The 22,983-nt window shown below is 39.8% G+C and overlaps 1 protein-coding gene across 1 annotated transcript; it reads left to right on the top strand.

Annotated features, from left to right (window-relative positions):
* Nucleotides 1-85: 85 nt before the first annotated feature.
* Nucleotides 86-22,503, top strand: LOC137258753 (fibrillin-2-like). Its single transcript, XM_067796441.1, has 20 exons — nt 86-182; nt 3,604-3,726; nt 4,536-4,658; nt 5,450-5,572; nt 6,310-6,432; nt 6,871-6,996; nt 7,952-8,074; nt 10,262-10,384; nt 11,672-11,797; nt 12,932-13,054; nt 13,765-13,887; nt 14,616-14,738; nt 15,457-15,582; nt 16,090-16,209; nt 17,041-17,169; nt 17,720-17,945; nt 19,073-19,290; nt 20,196-20,345; nt 20,980-21,131; nt 22,324-22,503. The coding sequence occupies exons 1-20, from the start codon at nt 86-88 to the stop codon at nt 22,501-22,503; spliced, it is 2,757 nt and encodes a 918-aa protein (XP_067652542.1).
* The last annotated feature ends 480 nt before the right edge of the window (nt 22,504-22,983 follow it).

Here is a 22,983-nt window from a genome sequence, read left to right as displayed (position 1 = left end):
TGCGTACGAAACTCAATGAATATATATATATTTCAGTTTATGACGGTTAGTTCTTTGCGTTTCTCCAGCACGGCAAGACAACAAGATGGCGCCCACCAACTCAGGAATGGTTTTGGGGCTGCTGTGTGTCTTCATTACGGCGGTTAATTCCCAGTCCCTGGATTTGATCTGGAGTGTAAGCCGTAAGTATTTAATAGAATATCGATGTTATAGTGGGGAAAAGTTCTGATATCCTCTCATTATTTAATAAACAGTTGTACAGGGAATTGACACTTACTACATGATGCAGACATGTACGGTTTACTATGTAGGTTTTTACCACAGTTATGAATGTAAAATATATTCATATGATATATGAGCCTTCTCCCACGGTCTTTCTTGTCACTGGACAACGAACACGTATGTTATTATTTATTATCTTTTGATGTTTTATCAAGCTTGCAAGCAATTCCAAGATTCACAACGATAATCACTTTAATACGATCTTCGACGACAGCAGAGACTTGACATTACTGCTTCAAAGGTATAAAGCATAGTAAAGCATTATTACTCATTATTTTGAGTGACAGTCTACATGTATTTGCAATATCCGATGTATTTAGAGACCTGTGTAGTTTCTATTTTATGTATTAATTCTAACATCATAATTTGGTTCGACTGCTGTAATTCAAACCAAAAGTTCAAGAAATATAGTTGTACTGGTTCTTATCCAAGTTTGAAGTTGGAAGGATACACGTTGTTGCTCAGGGAATATCCGGGTTAGAATTGATCTTCAGTAACCCATGCTTGTCGTAAGAGGCGACTAACGGGATCGCGCAAAACAACAAACAAAGCGCCGCGTTATTATTTCCTTAATTATAGATTGTTTTTAACGCCGTACACGGCAATTTAACATCCATATCATACAGACACCATCCAGGATATATTGTGCAGCCTTATCGATCTATAGGAGTATCTCCCATTTTAAGGTTTCAGGAACAATATTAATTCAAATCAACTGTTACGTTTTACACAAACAATTCAACAAAACTGGATGTAGGTGAAAACATCGCATGCCAAATATGATTTAAAAGCAAATAAAAGTATCGATGTATTAATCGCTCTTTGGATGGATACGTGTTAGCTGAAAGTAATGTAAGTGCTTAGTAGTCTAAGAGCTGTGACGATATATCGTAGTATCGATAATCGCGATACTTTATCGAACGCTAAATACATGTATATCGATACTTTTTTCGTATCGTGATATGTATCGTTGATCGCAAAGTTGTTAATTGTCAGAAGAAATTGACGGTTATGGCAATATTTACACTGTCACGTGATGTCAAACTATACGTTTCTGCAGAAAATAACTGAAAATAGCATATGATGATATGTATCGAATGTATTGTATCGTTCCAAGATATCGCGATACGTATCATATCGTGAAGTTTCTGTATCGTCACATCTCTAGTGGTTAATCAAATTTTCTACCCGAATACGATTAGAAAAGTTCTTAAAATTATTAAAAGAACTTGTTAACTTGTGCTGGCAATGTTCTGGCTGATAATGGCACTGGCATCGACACCGAAACAGGGTGGTGGGGTAGTCTAGTGGCTAAAGCGTCCGCTCGGATTTGATTCCCCACATGGGTGCAATGTGTGAAGCAGTCATTCTACACCAAAACATCGCATCTATTGCAACGAAGCTGTATCCATATTAATTATATTATCTATTCATGTGTGGAAAAACATATCGGCGCCCAAGCTGCTGCAGTATTAGGACGCTGGTAAAGTAATCACGATGTAGCGGTTATAATATATCACCTGCGGATTCTCATGGGAGTATTTCAGTGAGAGGTCTCTGTCTTTAGAAGATAGCAACTTTACAGTATGGTATAAGGTACTTGTACGGAGTAACCTAATTGAAGAGGGTGGTATCTTGTCGTTCAAACATTTCATGTCTGACAGAAACTGTTATGCCCCAAGGCGGCGAAATAAGTCGCCCTTAGAGTACACACACGCACACCTCTTCCATCGTATTTGAATATGCTTAGTAACATCTAACCCCACAAGTATGCAAACATGAGAGATGATGAATATTTACCTCATGCGTAGTGCTGCATTTATGATTGGCCTCTCGCTCTTTGGCAATTTTTATTTAGGATCTTTCCTTTCCATTTATATCATTATTTAATATATGTTTGGTTATGATGTTGTTACAAGTATCATAGCATAGAATAATTGTACGTTAACAAATATTTTCGAGCAGATGCATGAACTTGTTAGTCGTACCCTAACGCAAAAGTAATTATTGCATCTATTTCATATTTTCTAATAGTTTTCCACCGAAATTACCGAAAAGTGGACTTGGTGATACCCGGATGAATATGTGTGACTAATTATAAATATGAACGACAATACACACTCCATGATAATAGAGAATCTGTGATAGAAAAAAGGTTCACTGTATAATGCCGATCATTTCACAAACACGTGTTTATGAATCATTCTCAGATAGTGATGACACCAAGTGCTCGCTGCAAGAATAGGATAGCCTGTCCGACTGTGTACTTTAATATTACGAGATGTGTGTGAATTTCCTCTATCTCATTACGTCAGTTACGTTATAAAACGAGTGACTGACATCATGAACACCGATTGGGGTGAGATGATGGTCATGAACTATATTTGCGAATCTGGTCTTCCGAAGCCGCTAGTCACCTTTCAGACAAGCATGGTTTACGAAAGACATGCTGTAATCCTGATCTTCACGAGTCACAATGAAAATGACAATGCCAGTTACTCATAATAGTAGGAGTCAGACCTGTCCGTGAACTTGCTCCACCTCAGATGAATACTAGAAGATTAAAATCTTTACTTGTACATATATAATGTCGAGGAGGTCGGTACTAAAGATTCTTCAAAATTCAATGCTTAAAAACGGATGTCAGACGTACAAACATAAGATACATTGAACTACCCATTGACCTATACGTATTTCTGTATGAATGAAATGATTTTATAAGAAATTAAATCACGCCCCTCAAAATACACCGTGGTACTAAAAAAACCCCCATCCACTCCAAAATAAGAAACAAAAGCAAAAGAAAAAACCTACCCCCTACCCCGGAAAATGAAAACATAAACAAAAAAAAAAGCCAGAATCAAACCACAACAAAACAGCAACAACAAACCCCCAAAACAAACACGTACACATACAAATTTATAACTGAATAAGTCAGTGTCTAATAAGGTGTTGCTCGGTGTAGCCGAGCCTTTGGCTTTTCACGAGTGATTACACAAGTATTCTACCATGACTTCACTACATACTGGATTGTGATTGGTTAATCAAAGTCATTCAGAGGTATATAATCACGTTATATACATTTGATTTTCCAACACTTTATGCATTTGTTTAAAATCTGAATAACGCGGTTATGGTAGAATGGAGATAAACGTATTATGTAGGAAAATCAGACGTATATCACGAAATTATAATAGCTCTACATTCTGTATTTAAAACCTAACGCAACGCATTCGGTTTTTAATCAACTTTAGAGCTATTATTATTTCGTTTTCCAACACAGTCCGTTTATCTCCATTCTAAATATAATCCTTGTTCCAGAGTGCCAACTCAACAATCCAGCTAGAAAGTGTTACTCTAATGCTTGCCCAGCTGGTTGGGAAAAGGATCCCCCCTTCAACAACAACCTCCTCTGTTATTTTGGCGTCTGTTGTATACAGACTGGTAAGTAGAACTACGTTGATGTTTACTACAAGCAGAGCCGAAATTCAATGATGAACTATACGCAGGACAATTTGTGACGAGAAATGGACGGCAAGAAGGATGCCTCTTATTTGAAACAGTGAAACAGTCACATATATTGAAGTATGTGTTAATTAACAATTATCGAAATTGAATGCTCATTCAACTTTCTTCAGCTCTATGATTATTTTTGTTTACTTAACAAAATCGTCATTTGTATGGAATTGTTTTAAGTAGATGTTCATCCTTTGGCACTATAAACTTACTTTTACATTTTACATTTCATTGTTTACATTTTTCTGGTGCGGTTCCTTTCAATTTTTGTCTATTTTGAAAACTGATTTTCTAGAAAGTATTCAATATCACAAGAAAATAATAAAAATAACTGGAAGAGAATGGAACTTTGAAATAATCACACAAGTAGTTGAGGCAGAAATTTTGGTGAAAAAATATTTACCAACAAAATTAGGTCTTTTGCATGCGTTTATTTGGAGGATTTCACTTTTCATAGTCTAGTCCACAGACTCTTGAAAAGGAAAGCGGCTTTGTCACTTTGTCAGAAAGAAATGTTGTGGGTCCGTCTCATCCGTTGAAAACATAAACGAATACCGTCAACCTACAGTTACAGTGTTGATGAACCACTGAACTGCTAGGGGGAAATTAGTTTCTGGTATTTCGTAAAGTAACTTAGCTATTGAGACTGCAGTGTGAAACAAATAACAACCCCCATGTCTCACCGAACACTTGGGGGACGCTCACTAAAACAATACCGCACTAAAAACGATTTTCAGATGTAAACGAATGCCTTACCGCCAACGGTGGCTGTGACAGCAACGCCCGGTGCGATAACACCATTGGTTCTTTCACCTGTACCTGCAACAATGGCTACAGCGGCGATGGATTCAACTGCACAGGTATGGTAGAAACTCTTGACTGAATTATACAAAATCATTAAGTTACTTTCAGTTGGGGATTACAGTTATTATCGTAATGACATTTCAAAAACATTTCGCTGCACATTCATTCAAGACATGACGTTTTAGCCAGTTTTTGGTTCATTCATATATCTTCAAACTTGAAACAATCGGTTTCTCAAACTCGCTTGTTTTAACAGCGTAAACATTAGTTTGAAATGACACTTTTGGTAACCAACATAAACAAATACCGTAAATACACAGTAAAATGAACCATGGCTAACCACAGCCTACTAGTCTCAAATTAAGTCGATGTAAAGTAAAGTACTGCTTGACAAGTATTAGATGAGCCAGTGCAGTGGACGCGCTGGGACAAGCAGGCGGGGCAAGTCATCTGGACGAATATACTTGGTTGCTACAGGCAGATTAAGCACGTGCAGTACATGCTGACCGTGGAGTGAAATCAATACCGCTATTGTTTAACACGTGTCTCGTTGAGCGATATTTTTCAGCAAAACACCATCTCGACACGATTTGCACGAGGAAATTGAACTGTTCTAGTTTTAGACGGCAACCTGTTTTCTTCTTGTTTGAATGGAATGTTCTGTAGGACGTTCCCATATATGCAAATGGGGTAATTTGTCAGGTTGTGGCTCATCTAGTACTTGTCAGGCAGTAGCTGGTAAATGTTTCGCTGCGTGGGAGTACAGCAACAATAAAATAACTACGTTAGTTTTTGCCTGGATTTCATTATATGTATGAAATTATGCAACAGTAACATCAACTTTCAGATGTAAACGAATGTACCATTAACAACGGTGGCTGTGACAGCAACGCCCGGTGTGATAACACCATCGGTTCTTTCACCTGTACCTGCAACAATGGCTACAGCGGCGATGGATTCAACTGCACGGGTACGGTGGAAACTGTTAACTGAATTATGTGAAACCATTCATGTAATTTCGGGAGGGGAATATAGTCATTATAAGAATGATCTTTTTACTTCCATATTATTGTTTTCTTTGTCATGTTTGCAAGGCAAGACCGTTTCAGCAATTTCGCTGGGAAACATAGCTGACGCAGTATTGATGTAAGGTGACCTGGCTGACCGAATGAATCCAATAAACAATTTCCATGTTGAGAAATTGGAGTTGAAAGCATCGTTCATAGGATAATTCTGATTGTATGACATGCATGTGTTAATTACACATCATCAAATATACTGAAGAGCAAAAGAATGCAGGTTTCGAAAACATGAAATCTCTGAAAAGTATGTATGTCTTCTATTTAAAAACTTGACAAAAGACATAATAGTAATGTTGGAATGGAGTCCCCACCTCATCGCTGGCACTTTTCTAAGAGACAAATTCCTTATGGCGCAAAGGAGAAGACGGCTGTCAATGTTAAATGTAAGACTTACTGGAAACACATGCAGACTAAGGCCAGTCGTATTCAAGAGGAACAACTGGATATCATGGTGCAAGTCGAAAATGAAATTTTCATCAAATGTTTTCGTCACAGTACATTACATTTAAAAATGCATTCAACGTGCGTTAAACGCAAATTTATGTTATGACGTCTTTCGTCGTCTGGTTTGATAACTTTTGTATAAGGTAGATAGGATAAATGCAGCAGTAATATCTATTTTCAGATATAAACGAATGTAGCACCAACAACGGTGGCTGCGACATCAACGCCGCGTGCGGAAACACTATTGGCTCCTACACCTGCACCTGCAACAGTGGCTACAGCGGTGACGGATTCAGCTGCATAGGTGAAAAAAAAACACCAAATGAATTATAAAGTTACATCAGTAATATACTTTCACATCTGTACATATGCGGCATGTTCCAGTTAAGGATATTACAAATGGTTCTATAAAGTTCCGCGGAAGATATTTCTAACTTACGTCAAACTTGGATTTGATATCAAACCTATGTATGGTATTAGTCCCATCGTTTCTACAGCCTGACGTGGAATTGTTTTGACACAATCAACTCGGTGGTTGTTATCAGCGATCTATGAATTGTCCCATCGTTTGTACAGCCCGACGGGGCCTTTTTTAAAACAATCAACTCGATGGTGGTTTTTAGCGAACTCTTGATTAATGGCATATCCATAATGAATAGTTAAATTAAGTGTGAGATTGATATTCGTGTACACAAAACAAATTGTATGTAAAAATCAATGGTATTCTGGAATGCACTTTCAGATATCAATGAGTGTACTACAGGAACTAACAACTGTGGTACAGCTGCAATATGTACCAACACAATTGGTACCTTCTCTTGCTCATGTCCGAGTGGATACACAGGCACACCAACCGTAGCTTGCACAGGTAAATATATATTTTGATGACTGACTTTCTGAATGACTCCGACCGACTGACTTTCTGAATGACTCTCTGACTGACTGATTCTCTGCTTGTTTGACTCTGATTGACTGACTGTCTCTCTGCTTGTTTGACTCTGATTGACTGACTGTCTCTCTGATTGTTTGACTGATTGACTGAATGTCTCTCTGATTGTTTGACTCTGACTCATCTGACTTACTCACTCTCTGTTTGGCTGACTAGCTCTCTTACTGACTGACTCTGACTAACTCTCTGACTGACTGACTGCCTCCCTTAATGAATGACGTACTGACTCACTCTCTAACTGACTGACTCTCACTGACTGACTGACTTTCTTACTGTGTGACTCTCTTACAGACTGACTCTCTGACTGACTGACTAGCTTACTGACCGACTTGCTTAGTAAAAGACTGACTCTATGACTGACCACTGGTTTTTTTACTGACTGACTGACTGACTTATTCTCTAGCTGACTAACTGACTGAATCTCTGGCTGACTGACCGACTGACTTGACCTTGACTGACTGACTGAATGATACTCTTGGTGGCTCGCTGACTGATTCTCTGGCTGACTGCATGTTTAGAAATGCAGGCACACAACAGGTTATATCCCAGTGATATATTCGGTTATATATTCGAACTATTTATTTGCTACTGTTTGAATGACACAAAATTGCAACATATGACCTTGTAACATCAAACTATTATGAACTTTCACATACAAATATATAACAATTCATATAAAGACGTCTACTACACGTTTGAAATTGCAGTGAGCTTGTAATGTTATAGATAGCCATGCAAAGAAAAATATGTAAAGAAAGTATGACAAATATGTTGATCCTATCATGAAAAATGTTGAAGGTAATATATTTTTGAGTAGAAAGTCTCGAAATGTATTGACCTGCGTGGCACTGATTGTAAACCGGTCTTGTTTCAGATATTAACGAATGCATGTCAAACAACAACTGTCAAGCAAATTCTGTGTGTGAGAATCTGGATGGAAGCTACGCTTGTAACTGCGTGCCGGGGTACACCGGAAATGGTTTGGTTGCATGTACAGGTAAATGTTGTCTTCCTTTATGTTTTTGATAACACGAAGAGAATACTTGTCTCAGGAAGGCGATCTGTGAAGATCAGGGCTAGAACTGATCATCCGTAACCCATGCTTGTCGTAAGAGGTGACTAGCGGAATCGGGTGGTCAGGCTTGCTGACTTGGTTGACACATGTCATCGTATCCCAGTTGCTTAGATCTATGCTCATGCTGTTGATCACTGGGTTGTCTGGTGAAGACTTCAATACTGGAGTAGCTGGAGTATTGCTGACAGCGGTGTAAAACTGAACCCAACTCAGTGACCTTTAGCCCATTTGCTTCAATTCGCTGGGTTTTTATGTACTTTAGTGCAGAAATCTTTGATGATTGATTCGAAACAGAAGCTACAAAACCCTTTCCACATTCATAAGAAATATCTGCTAAAAGCAAAGTCGATTGTACAATTGTGACTCCACCATGACTATGTATTTGGTTCAGCACTATTACAGCTGTGCGATTCTGTTTGTAAACAAACGGAGTCTGGACCAGAGAATCCAGTGATTGTCACCTGTGAAGCGGTGTATGTGTGTATGAATCACTGTTTAATAGTGATGACACTGGGTGTGAGTGATAAGGTTAGCGCATACAGCCCCACCGGTGGCACCTGTCATATACATATGCTAAATGTAGACAATTGTTCACCTGCAATAATTCGGAATCGTCAAAACAGGGAATTGCTTCGGACATCATTTTTGTCACTGATGCATCCCTTTTGGAAAAGTCCTCCACATGTCTCCCATAAAACTTCGTGAAAGTTTTACTGAGGTCTTGGGTGTTAGTTTGGGTAATATTCGGTAATATTATCTGTCAACACCCAACAGTGGTTTCACTAGGTGAACTCACGAGTATCAGCTCTTTTTCCTATCCCCCTGTCCCACACTCCGGCGCAGCAATGACTTAGCATAACATCGCTGCCACAGGCTAATTTGCATACCACGTGACCGGACTTTTCTCTTGTTTGTAAACAAATGCCCGTATTCGTAAACAAGCTGAGACTGGCATAACGCAAGCGATTCGGTGAGGTTTTCATATTATTTTTCATAGTTACGTAAATATTCTTCTATAACTTCGTCAGTAAGGTATATGACAATACATATTTATGTTTCAAACCGGCTGCATCGTTTGTCCTCCATAAGGCTTCGATGACAGCACGTGGAGCCATACAAGCCATGTAAATCGCGTTACACGTTTTAGGAAAGTTTCTCAGTGAACAATTCTAACAACGATGTTAATTAGATGTGTAGACTCATCAAAAATAAAGAAGTTAATATTAAATGGCCCGTGTCACATCTTTCTAGTCTGGCACAGACACCATACTGGCTCGCCACATGGAACTCTGGGTAGGAGAGTACCCCTGTCTGTGTACATGATGCACTATTTCTTACCTCTGTAATCTCCTCCCCAGTAATATTACTGTTTGGCTGCCCCCTTTTTAGCATCAACTCATTTCATTCCTGAATTGTAACACGCTGTCCAACATTTTCCATTACTCGAATAGTTTAATGATTCACTAATAAAGAAGGTATATATCTGTAAAACTATTTCCTTTCTACTTGAAAAGTAATCAGTCAAATATTGCTTTTGGACGCTTTTGTGCCACTAATATGGTTTCCAGTAAAATGCACGTAGTTACACAAGCTTTTGGAACTGTCGTTTTCCGTTTGCCGTCAGATTTTCTCTGGTTCCGGTTCACATAACATGTATGAGATTGCCTTCCATTACCTGCTGTGGCTGCGGGGTAAAGCAACGATGAAATAACTTTGTAGGTTTTTCACTGGTTCATTATGGTTAAATTTTAATTGTTTACAGACCGTCGTCATACGGCTGGAATAGTGTTGAGTGCGGCGTAAAACGACAGAAGACGTGTATATGCGTGGATGTTCGAGATTATGCCTCAACACTGTCAACTTTCATGTGTCAATAGTCGTTTGAAATATTCAAATAACACTCTCGGTAGCCCATATAAACAAACTACCGTAAATATCCCAAATGGTTGGTCAAATGGCTTGCCTAACCAAAAGTGAGTCGATGTAAAGCAAAACTGCTTTAAATGTTTGATGCATCATGGCCAAACAACAATCAGTAACTACGTAGGTTTCACTGGTTTACTGGGGTGAAATCTATGAGAATAATGCAGCAGTAATGTCGATTTTCAGATATAAACGAATGTAGCACCAACAACGGAGGCTGCGACCTCAACGCTGCTTGCGACAACACTATTGGCTCCTTCACTTGCACCTGCAACAGTGGCTACACCGGATCAGGCACCTTCTGCATAAGTAAGAACTGAACTGCTACGTTGACAATCTATTATGTTGCTGCCTAACTGCATGAGATGCGGGCAAGGCGTCGATATCATATAAAACGAACCCAGTCTAAGTAAACTTAGTCTCAGTATTTTCGTTACACTCCGCTTCTGAGTCTAACAAAACCTAGTAGGAGGTCGCGTCAGGTAACTTTTGAACCACCTTTCCAATCAAACGCGAAAAGGAAGAACGGATTTAACCAATCGGACAATGTTGAGGGTTTGGCGGAACTTATAAATGCACTAGTCACTGACACTGATCCCTCAATAATACAAAATCCGCATAAACCACAGGTATTTGGCCTGCAGTAGATATGTTTAGAGCTTTTTAATGACATGGTTACCATTGGAAAAAAATTCCATAAGCTGACATTCTTGAATATTAACAAAAACGCTATTTTCAGCGACTGTTTACTCACTGCTGACAGTATTGTAGCGTGGTCCATGTGCATTACCGTATAGCGCTCGTATGGAAAGTAGCATTCGGAATCATTCGGGCACAAACCTTTCCGAGGTAAAAGTCCTATAGGTATGTGAGAATATTCACTTTCGAGATTTGGTAAGCTGTGCTCTGATTGGCCAGTCTCAAAGGCTACCTCACGCTACCTCCTGGTAGGTTTTGTTAGACTAAGTTTATATAGACTGAAAACGAACCCAGTTCAAGTCCAGAAGAAGTCCAGATTGCCCCAGATTATGGCTGAAACATGGTAATGGTCACCTTGTGAGTTTTGTTAAACACCTTGTGCCATTACATTTGCACATGAAATGAGGACACCGAGAATAGTGGCACAACTTCTATTAACGTTCGTCCTAAATTTATCCTAAATACGACCATGGTCTGTCTGTACCATGCGTATCCCGCACATTTGAGGTTTCTGTACAGCCAGCACGTTGTATTATAATTTGAAAATCTGTTCAAACTGGTATTGAACCCAACCACTAACTCACCTTAGGGGCAGTGGGGTAATTCAGTGGTGAAAGCCAAAGACCCGTGTTCGATTACAAACATGGATACAAGGTGTGATGTCTAATTTCTGGGATCCCCCGCCATGATTTTGCTGGAACATTGCTAAAGGCGGCGTAAAATTAAATCACTTACTCTTCACCCCTTAAACATTAGTGTGGTACATGTATTTCAGTAGGCAAGCACTGTAACCGCGACACAATTCCGGACTTGTACGAGTTGCCATATGAAAACATGACCACGGATGTGGCAAAAAATGAAATAATTGTCATGTCACTTACTTACTTGTTGTTTCAGATATCAACGAATGTTTGACAGGCGCCCACAACTGCGTGGCCCCAACAGTCTGCATTGACACACCTGGCTCATTCACCTGTGGGTGCCCCGCGGGGTACACCGGCGACCCGTCAGTCAGCTGCATAGGTGATTAGCTCCTGGAGCTTCTGTGATGAAACTCAACCATCTTCTTCTGTTTTGCTTACAATTCTGTTAATGGATCTTCAGTAACCCATGATTGTCGTAAGAGGCGACTAACGGGGTCGAGCTGTCAGTCTCGCTAATTTGGTTGACACATGTCATCGTGTCCCAGTTGCGTATATCGACGCTCATGCTGTTGATCACCGGATTGTAAACTAAACGCACTCACTCACATTCATCCTCTTGAGTAATGCATACATTTCTTATTTCCGTTTCTTTTATACCACTGTGTAAAAAGCAAAAACCTCGAAAGCCCGACTCCCGATGATCCGAAAACCTCACCTATTGGACTATGTTAAATGTCTTGAGCAGGGAGATTGCCAGTACCTATGATTTCTTCAGGAACATCTGAAGAAAAGTTTAGAAAGGTCTTGATGAATTAACGATGGTTTCAGGAACATATGTTCCAGGTTTCGAATCCCGGTTTATTCTGACTTATTGACAGCGCCCTACCTATGGAGCTCCTCCAAGATGTCTTTCATCATTTCTACCCACACGAAACGGACAAGCTGTGATATCACTGAGCTAATAATGTTTAAAACGGTGTTTATACTTAACTCGTCAATCATGATGAGATTTCATTGTCCCGCGATCCGGATAAGAATTGATCTTCAGTAACCCATGCTTGTCGTAAAAGGCGACGTGACATTTGTCATTGCATACCAATAGCGTAGATCGATGCTCATGCTGTTGATCACTGGATCTTCTGATATAGACTTAATTGTTTACAGACCGTCGCCATAAGGCTAGAATAGTGTTGAGTGCGGCGTAAAACGACAGAAGACTTGTGTGTATGCGTGGATGTTCGAGATTATGCCTGAACACTGACAACTTTCATGTGTCAATAGTCGTTTGAAATATTCAAATAACACTCTCGGTAGCCCATATAAACAAATTACCGTAAATATCCCAAATGTTTGCTCAAATCGGTTGCCTAACCAAAAGTCAGTCGATGTAAAGCAAAACTGCTTTAAATGTTTGATGCACCATGGCCAAACAACAATCAGTAACTACGTAGGTTTCACTGGTTTACTGGGGTGAAATCTATGAGAATAATGCAGCAGTAATATCAATTTTCAGATATAAACGAATGTAGCACCAACAACGGAGGCTGTGACACCAATGCTGCTTGCGACAACACTATTGGCTCCTTCACTTGCACCTGCAACAGTGGCTACACCGGCGATGGATTTAACTGCTTTAGTTAGTGTTCCGTATCAATACAAATACGCGTCTTTCACAATTATTACCATATTATGTACATTTGTTTTATAATGACTTAGGGGTTGGAGATTTCGTAAATCGATAAAGTTAACTTTATGACATGCTCCGAGTACGCACAAATGTTTGTTTCTGTGAAATAGCAATTGTTTTCTTTTTTGTCTGGGTTAGGTTCAAAGTACAACACAAGTCGAAAACAAAATTACCGTATAAAATTTCTCTCCCGTACCCTCGACCCTGCCTCGTTTGGGGCAATACGTTTAACATTGATATAGTTTTAGTGCAGACAACGTTGAAACTGAACGAAAAGCAAGTTCGGTGGACAGTAAACTTCTTCATTGCAATGAGTGTGACGTTTCGGCGTAGGTACTAACACTATTATCACTCATTGCAATAAAGAAGTCCATAGAACTTGGCTTCGTTGTTCTTCAGTTTTAACGTTATCTGTTATAAATCTATATCAATACATGATTCGTTATATAAAACTGCTTGATCATAGCGGTTGGACGTATAACGATTAAGTACGGATTGACGGGGTTTTAATATACATTTTGCTTGAAGTGTCACCGGGGCCATAGAAAACCATGATGAAAACCACGAGGCGATGTACTAAAGCACAAAATTATCTATCAGGCAACGAGTACTTGTTTGATTGCATTTTGTTCTTCTTTATTCCTGTGTTTCTGTTTCAGATGTTAACGAATGTCTGAACGGTGCCACTTGCGGGCCTAATGCTGTCTGCATTGATACATTGGGCTCCTATTCCTGTCCCTGTAATGTGGGCTATAGCGGAGACGGGAGAGTTGGATGCATCGGTAATGTTTCAAATTTATACCCGAAGTCCGGAGATCGATTCCCAGCTCATGTAGAATATGGATTCACGTTTCTCTTATATATTATTGTTTTTTTCTACACCCGGCGTTAAAACTAACTCATTTATTCTATTTGGACAAGAACTTGATGTCCGTCAGACATCGAGAGGCGTGTATATGCACTTTAGTTTGATGATTCTAAGGTTGTTAGTGAAAACGTGAGAGAACAGTTTAATTAAACAGATTAATATTTTGTTCTAAAAAATGGATGTCCGTCAGAGTAGTGTATATGCGTGTTGGTTCGCAGGTTTTATAGTTGTTAGTGGACGTTAATAGGAGAGATGCTTGAAATTGGCAATGCGAATACCTCTGCATGCGTTTCTTTGCCAATTACTACACACCCGTGAAGATCCGGGTTAGAATCGATCTTCAGTAACTCATGCTTGTCTTAAGAGGCGACTAACGGAATCGCGTAAACCAACAAACAAAGCGCCGCGTTATTATTTCCTTAATTATACATTGTTTTTTTTAACGCCGTACTCGGCAATTTAACATTTATATGGCGGCGGTCTGTAAAAATCCAGTGGTTGACAGTATGAACATTGGAATACGATGACACAATGTGTCAACCAAATCAGTGTGCCTGACCATCCGATTCTACTGGGATCTTTATGGTGTTGTTTTCTTCACGGGATTGTACGAGTTTATGCAGCAATAACATTAACTTTCAGACATAATCGAATGTAATAACAACAACGGCGGCTGCGACAACAACGCTCGGTGCCTCAACACCATTGGCTCCTTCACTTGTGACTGTTTACCTGGCTACTCTGGAAATGGATTTACCTGCAACAGTAAGATCACGTGGACACTTAGAGAACCTCTGCTGATATAGGCGTTTTATATCATTTATCGTTTACACGTATGAATGTTCTTATATGGATGCCCTTGCTATATATTGCGTGTACACGAATGTATGTCTTTATACTGCATGTAGACTTATGTATGTCCTTATACTGCATGCACACGTATGCATGTCCTTATACCGCGTGTAGACGTATATATGTCCTTATACTGCGTGCAGATGTATGTCTGTCCTTATACTGCGTGTAGACGTAAGTATGTCCTTATACTGCATGGAGACGTATGTATGTCCTTATACTGCGTGTAGACGTAAGTATGTCCTTTTACTGCAAGGAGACGTATGTATGTCCTTGTACTACATGTACACGCCTGGATGTCCTTACACGTCTTGAAGGATGTTTGTGATAAATCTAATCATACATGTGCATAACTGTATTGTCTATTTCCAGTTATGCATTTAATGCACAAATATGGTATTTATGGAGATGAATAAATTACAATTATACAGACACGGGTAAATATATTACTCGTAGCATACTGATAGGAACTGCATACTGTACACACACACATGCGCGAACGCCCACACAGAGTGGAAACCAACGTATGCGATATCTTTGCAATTTTGTTGCTGCTGCTACTGCTCTTATATGAATGTATGTTTTACTCTTTCGAGGATGTGGACTGCACTCTCTATAACTTTGTTCTCAGATATTAACGAATGTGCCGCATCAAACCTGAACAACTGCCACCCTCAAGCCGGATGCGCTGATACCATTGGATCATTCATTTGTACCTGCAATTCTGGTTACACTGGGGATGGCTTCACGTGTACAGGTAAGAGGACCGACTGACTGAATGATTGAATACCGATTGACTGATCGATCAATCGGTCGATCTCGGATGACTTCACACATACAGGGTATGTTGATTGGTTAATTGACATTTTAGACATTTTAAGTATTAATTGCTGAGTTACGTATTCTTCCTCTTATCCAGGATTTAATCATATACTTGGTTAATGATTTAGCCTCTTACGCTTTCTACTTTTACCAGTCGCTTATCTATACAGCCACCATTTATATATATAAACTTATTATGTAATTATTGTTTGAGGGCATGTTCTGTACTCTCAGGGCATGTGTTCTCATGTCATACCATGCGTTATCATTTCTGGGCATCTGTTGTCGTCTCAGGGCATGTTTTCTAGTTCCCGGTCATGTTTTATTATCCCCGGTCATGTTTTATTGTCTGATGGAATCTTTCATCGTTTCACGGGATGTGATGCCCTTTATTGTTCTCGGGCATGGTTTATGTTAACGCCGTTATATTAATTGTCTGTAGATGTCAACGAGTGTGCTACTTCTGGAATATGCAGCTCACAAGCTACCTGTGATAACACACCAGGATCCTACACGTGCACTTGCAAAGACGGCTATACCGGGGATGGAGTCACTTGCAACAGTAAGTTATATTTTTTGTTTAGGCAACAGAGTTCATTGGAAGTAGCGTATTTTCAGTCACTGACTAGAAACCACGCACAGCCGAAGAGTTTTTTTTAAAGAAAGTCGTATTTCACTGAACGTATTTTCTTTCCAAACATCGGGAATAAATAGGGATAGGTATCACCCCATGCCACAACCCATGGTCTACCTCTAAGGTACATATTAAACGTATGCGTCAATGTCATATATAACTGAACGTTACAGCATTAATTCATTGTAAATGTTTGACACTGAAATCTTTTCTAAACACCAGAAATCCTTTCTAAACACCCGAGAAGATCCAGGTTAGAACTTGTCTTCAGCCGCCCATTTCATGTCATGTCATGTCAGTAGTCGAGTGGGTAGGCTCACCGGATTGTCTGGTGAAGACGGGATTACATACCGTCCCCATGTATCTGGGGTATTGCTGACTGCGGCGTAGATCCCAGGTAGATCCCAGATGCGTACATCATGCTGTTGATCACTGGATTGTCTGATCCAGACTCGATTATGCACCAGCCACATCGAAGGAAGCGGAAATGTTGCTGATCATATTGCCTAGATTATTAGTTGTATCGTAGATCACATGATAATTTGGATTGTGGGGTCGCCTAGTGGTTAAAGCGTTCGCTTGTCACGCCGAAGACCCCGGTCCGATTCCCCACATAGATACAAGTGTGCAGCCCATTTTTGCCCCCCCCCCCCCCCCGCCGTGATATGCAACGTAAAACGTAAATTCACTTAATCGGTGAAGGTGAGCTTCAACAGACCGTTGTGGCCTTTATTAATGTTATAATTTTACCTTTTCCAGACATCAATGAGTGCTTGACTGCTGGTAGCTTTACATGCGGCACTAACGCTGACTGTACGGACACAGAAGGTTCATACACCTGTGTATGCAAAACAGGTTTCAGTGGCGATCCGAAAATAGCATGTATAGGTAACAGCTTTAAATCTTATTAATGTAGGTTTATATAGTTTTAAAGGAGTCTGGGATTATTTGTCCACAGTGAAATAGTTTTCAATTTTTTTCTGTAGTCACCATTTTTCTACCAACAGATATCGACCAACGGATATCTGAATTATATTAACTACGACACAGCTGTGGTTGCCTGTACGCACTGGCTAATCGGTAATATAGATTGTCTGTATATAGTGAAAACATATTGAAATAATTTCCCCCTGACAAATAGTCTGGGATTGTTTCCTCGATGCGATTGATTACCGACCAATAAAACCAAGGAACACATAGTGAACAGCAAAAGAAATGCGACTGTTTTTGTCAAGCGTTTAAATAGATGACATAAACATGAACGCTTGCTGCAATGAGATTTAACTTTTGGGCAGCTTGCGTTTCTTTTGCTGTTCAGTATATGTCCCTCACTGTCACTTGGTTTGAGAATTCCTTTGGAAGTGATAAATTCTACTCACCCAACGGAAGTGATGTCATTAGGAGATACAGATCTGAATATGCTCCTTTTCGTCGTTAGCTGACATCAACCACCCCGACTGCGGTACTGTACCGACACCAGAAGCAAGGATTGCGTTCGGTGACGATGAACAGAAGTGTATCAGTCCATGGCAGGTGTCCTTCAGGCGGTTTTCCAACACAGGAATTCAAAACCAAGTACCATCTTTAATCAACTCAGAACATCGAACCGGTGGCGTGCTCATTCAGAGCAAGTGGGTTCTAACTACAGCTTTTGCTCTGATAAGGTGAGTTGAGATCTTGGAGGTGTCTCTCCTCTGTTCAGTGTTGAGTGAGTTAGCTTTAAGTGAGTGAGTTTAGTTTTACACCGCATTACGCAATATTAAAGCAATATCACGGCGGGGGACATCAGATATGGGCTTCACACGTTGTACCTACGTGGGGAATGGAACCCGGGTCTGACGAGCGAATGCTTTAACCATTAGGCTCCCGATCCCAGTTGCCTAGATCGACAATCACGATGCTGATCACTGGATTGTCTGATTGTCCAGAATCGATTATGCAGAGACAGCCACCATATGGCTGGAATATTGCGGTAAACACTACACAAATCAGAACAAGTAGTGTGGCATATATAGGTTGTGTATGATATATAACAATTAATTTGGATCGAAGAGGAGGCAGTGTGCTGTTTTGTTTGGGCGCTGCAAAGTTTTGAATCAGAGTAAAGGAAACCTTTTATGTATTTCTTTAAAGGCATTTAGAAGTTGGTATATTAGTACAGGACAAATCTTATGGATAACAACTTTTTGAATACATTTCTCATGACGTTTCGTGGGTTCTTCTAGCCCCATCATCAGGTTCAACTGAAGCTCAACTGCATTTCTGTAAATAATGCTAGCTATCAGCTCTAAGAGAAGCTACAATATACTTTATTCTAAAAAATGTATATCTGGATTACAGTATTGAATTAAAAAGTTCGAATGAATAAATGCTATGTTGCATTGAATCAACTCTTACGCCCTCTACCTGCCGAACAATATTTTAAGCAAACTCCATAGAGTTATGTCCCTTGGAGCGTTCTCTACGAATCTCCAACACATCAACGAAAGCGTTTCGGCAAATACTGACAATGCCGTGCGCAACAGTTTTCGATGTTCCGAGCGATTGTTTACACTTCATATATGGCAAATGTTGTCTGTTTGGAAGCTGTTCGCCTCGACCTTCAATTGGTCAAATGTAGCTTATGTAACAGTTACATTTAGGATTACACTGTCATAGTAAAGCACTCAAAGAGTTGAGTCTTATGTAATATAGTACTTTACTAACAAAGTGTAGTAAATCATATGTTAAACCTTTCTGATGATTATGTAATGCAATGTACTTTCAACTAATTCCTGTCTATGTGTTTCAGAGCCGGTAGACTAACTGCAGCGGATCCCTTCTACTCAAACACTCTATTTGCCTCCATTGGAGATCACAATATCTACGACAACAATGGGGATGAACAATTAATCCGAATTAAGAATGTCACATTCCATCCACTGAGTCGCTTCCAGATTACCAACGACTTTTTCTCTTTGATCCTAACTGGCGTCGTCTCACAAATACAGGTGTCGTCTCTTCACCAAGGTAGGCAGCTTTATCTTTCTCTGGTGACGTCATATGTAACCATCGTTACCACAGCCCATGACGGTAGTAATTTTCAGTACGTGTATATGTCTAAATGTTCTTATATTTACTTGTACATTGGGAGATGGCGACGATAAGTGGTGCGTATATCTATTTGGTAAAAAAAATATGTTTAAAACAAACACCAGCTTTGGTGTAAGGGGCTAGTAACGGGACTAAGGGTCATGTTTGCTGATTTGATTGAAAACGTGTGGTCGGTACTCATGCTGACGATCACTGGATTGTCTGGTCCAGACTCGATTATATACAGGTTACCACCATATAGCTGGAATAGTACTAGGTACGGCGTAAAATAATAAACAAACAAAACTCCGCCTACATTGTATGTATTCACTTCGTCTACATTGCATTTATCCACGTCGAGATAAACGTACGAAATACTAAAGATACTGTTGATAATAAAATAAATTAATTTTGAAAAGTCACCGTCCAGGAGGGCTAGTTATTAAACGTTTTGCTCGCCCACATCATGCTTCACTGGTTCTACAAAATATCAATATCAAAATGCAGATCGGTCGGAATTGGTTGCATGTTTTCTTTCCTTTTGTTTCACGTATTTAACGCTATTAATTTTATATATATATACAACTATCTTCGTGTGACTAGCGATAACCAGGAACAACACGAAACTTTTGCGGACTGGCTTGTAACGCCGTAACTATTGACGTCTTCATATTCAGAGACGAAAGATGAATTATCTGAGATTTCAGCTAGCCAGCTAGATACCTTTAACAATATATTACTGGCCCGACTCACAATTAGCTAGCATCTGGCTAGCGGGCCAGTAGCTTGTTCGAACGCTGCTGTTCACTAACAAGATTTTGATTGCCCATTTCTTTCTCCAGAATATGCTTTCGCTCTGGTTGAACTTGAGCAAGATGTCACACTGACAGACTGCGTCCGTCCTGCATGCATTCCAACTGCCAAGGACTTTCCCCAGTCGTGCGGCTCTCCCCTTTGCAAGATAACTGGATGGGGTACCAATGAGGTAGAAGGTAAGTCGCATGCCGTGAGAGATTAATGTGAATCTAGTGATTACAATAAGTACCTTGTGTAAGAGTTGAATAATGTGAATCTAGTGATTACAATAAGAACCTTGTGTAAGAGTTGAATAATGTGAATCTAGTGATTACAATAAGTACCTTGTGTAAGAGTTGAATAATGTGAATCTAGTGGTTACAATAAGTACCTTGTGTAAGAGTTGAATAGTGTGAATCTAGTGGTTACAATGAGTACCTTGTGTAAGAGTTGATTAATGTGGATCAGATGGTTACAATAAGTACCATGTGTAAGAGTTGATTAATGTGGATCAAGTGATTACAATAAGTACCTTGTGTAAGAGTTGATTAATGTGGATCAGGTGGTTACCATAAGTACCTTGTGTAAGAGTTGAGTAATGTGAATCTTGTGGTTACAATAAGTACCTTGTGTAAGAGTTGAGTTATGTGGATCGCATGGTTACAATAAGTACCTTGTGGAAGAGTTGAGTATTATGAATCAGATGATTACAATAAGTATCTTGTTGTCTTGTTGTCACAACAAGTATGGTTGTGTAATCAGATGGTTACAGTGGGAGTGTGTGTCATCATCCCTGACTTTGTTGATCACTTATCAATATTGTTATTATAGACCTGTCGGGGATTCTCCAGAAGGCTCAGGTCCAGGTGTTTGATTTCGATGCATGTGAAGTGCTCAATTATTACCGCAACAACCTAACACCAGTTCTTCAACCTCTGACGACTAAGTGTGCCGTCAACAGTACAGGAGCTTCACCGTGCTTAGTAAGTACAACACGTCACCTACATGACATTTATGTTTGCACCCGTGAAGATCCGGCTTAGAGTTGAGCTTCCGCAACCCATGCTTGTCGTAAGAGGAGACTAACGGGATTGGTTGACACATGTTATCGTATCCCAGTTGCTTAGATCGATGCTCATGCTGTTGATCTCTGCATTGTCGGGTCCAGACTCAATAAAATACAGACAGTCGGCACATAGCTGGAATGTTGCTGTGTGGCGTAAAACTAAACTCATTCGCTCACTCACACTCACTTACGTCATCTTTAGTGACGTCACAATAATTTTATGACATCACATGGATGTCTCCTGTTGTCTCCTGTCGTAATATGGCTTGTTAGAGCCGTGTAAAAGTAAATATCACTCACTCACTCTAATAATCATGTAAACTACAGAGCGGATTGTTTGTGTGTCGTATTGATTGCAACTTGTGTTGCAATCCTTATTCTGCTGCCGCTTCCTCCCGGACAAACGAGGACACAACTAATATAGTGAGTGCGTGACTTTGGTTGTATACTGCATGTAGCTGCAATATCACTGCGGGGGACACCAGAAATGGGCTTCACACGTACCGATGTGGGGAATCGAACCCCGTTCTTCTCTGTGTATGTTGTTTATATGGATGTAATCAACCCCTAATCATGTTACATTTCTAAAGGCGTGCTTATGCTTTAGAAAACTAACTGAGTTGTTTATCTAAAAAAATTTATCATTCCAACGGGCAGTGTTCAGCAGTGAGTGAGTGAGTTTAGGTGGACGACGATTTTACCTCTGGGCTATCCCATGGCCACCATCTAAGCGCTTCATCCTGGTTGAATTTGTCGATGGTTACGTAGAATACCTTGATTCTATGCCCCACACGGGTACAGTGCATGAGCACCGTCTCTGGTGCCCCTCACTATGATACTGCTGAAATATTGCTGAAATATTGCTGACAACTCACCCTACCCACCCACTTCAGGCATGTTTACTACGTTGAACTGACCCGTTATGATCATATATGAATATATGGCAGCGTATGATAATTATTATTTTATTGTTATCCTAACATTTGTACAGCGCCGATTTATGTTTTCCCTCGATCAGTGGATGTCAGTCTCAACGGCACGTCGCATTATCAATCGCAGCTCACTAGGGTGTATATAATGCAAATCACAGACACAGCTTCATGTTGTAGGGTGATTTCGGTGGCCCGGTGATGTGCAAAGACGCTGCCAGTGGCAAGTATGTTGCCAACAGTCTGTCCCTCATGGAAAGAGTCATCTGTAACAGTGTCTCCACGAACATACAGTTTAACATTGCTGATATCAGACAAGCGGTCGGCTGGATTGAACAAGTCATCAGGGCGAATCCTTGAAGACCGGAAAATCAAAATGAACACCGTCAGATAGACGTGAATAATATTGTTATTGCATCATAATTGGCATTTGCAGATGTGTATTGTATTTAAGGTTATAAAAAATATTGGCATAAAATATTTTTCTGTGGTCTGTTTATCAAACGATCGTTGATCCTGAAGCTCGTATCTATCAGTTTTTATGGTTGTAATCGATCAAGTTGTAATGGATTTCTAAAATGAAAAAAATGAGGAACCTTTGAAAGGGTGGTATATATTATGTTTTCAAATGTTTTTGGTGTGAAGGAATTAGTGGTAAACAAACACTGCCAAGACAAACATGCTCTCATGCCTCTTCATTTAGCAACACCTTTTGAATGTACTTAAAAGCGTTCACCTTTAATACTAAAATAGTAACATACTTAATTAAATTATTTCAGTTTAAAACATCAATCTGCCATAATTTGTTCGGCAAATATTTCATTTTTTAACGTGCGGGCT

The sequence above is a fragment of the Haliotis asinina genome, chromosome 12 (assembly GCF_037392515.1).
Source record: "Haliotis asinina isolate JCU_RB_2024 chromosome 12, JCU_Hal_asi_v2, whole genome shotgun sequence".
In the NCBI taxonomy this organism is placed as follows: domain Eukaryota; kingdom Metazoa; phylum Mollusca; class Gastropoda; order Lepetellida; family Haliotidae; genus Haliotis; species Haliotis asinina.
Note: the sequence above shows the minus strand (reverse complement) of the source record. Positions and strands in the feature narration are given on the sequence as shown.

Bases quoted from the DNA above. Each gene is read 5' to 3' on its own strand.
- LOC137258753 (XM_067796441.1), top strand. From the start codon at position 86: ATGGCGCCCACCAACTCAGGAATGGTTTTGGGGCTGCTGTGTGTCTTC. The intron at 4,659-5,449 runs GTATGGTAGAAA...ATCAACTTTCAG, and splicing joins CGATGGATTCAACTGCACAG to ATGTAAACGAATGTACCATT. The intron at 10,385-11,671 runs GTAAGAACTGAA...TTGTTGTTTCAG, and splicing joins ATCAGGCACCTTCTGCATAA to ATATCAACGAATGTTTGACA.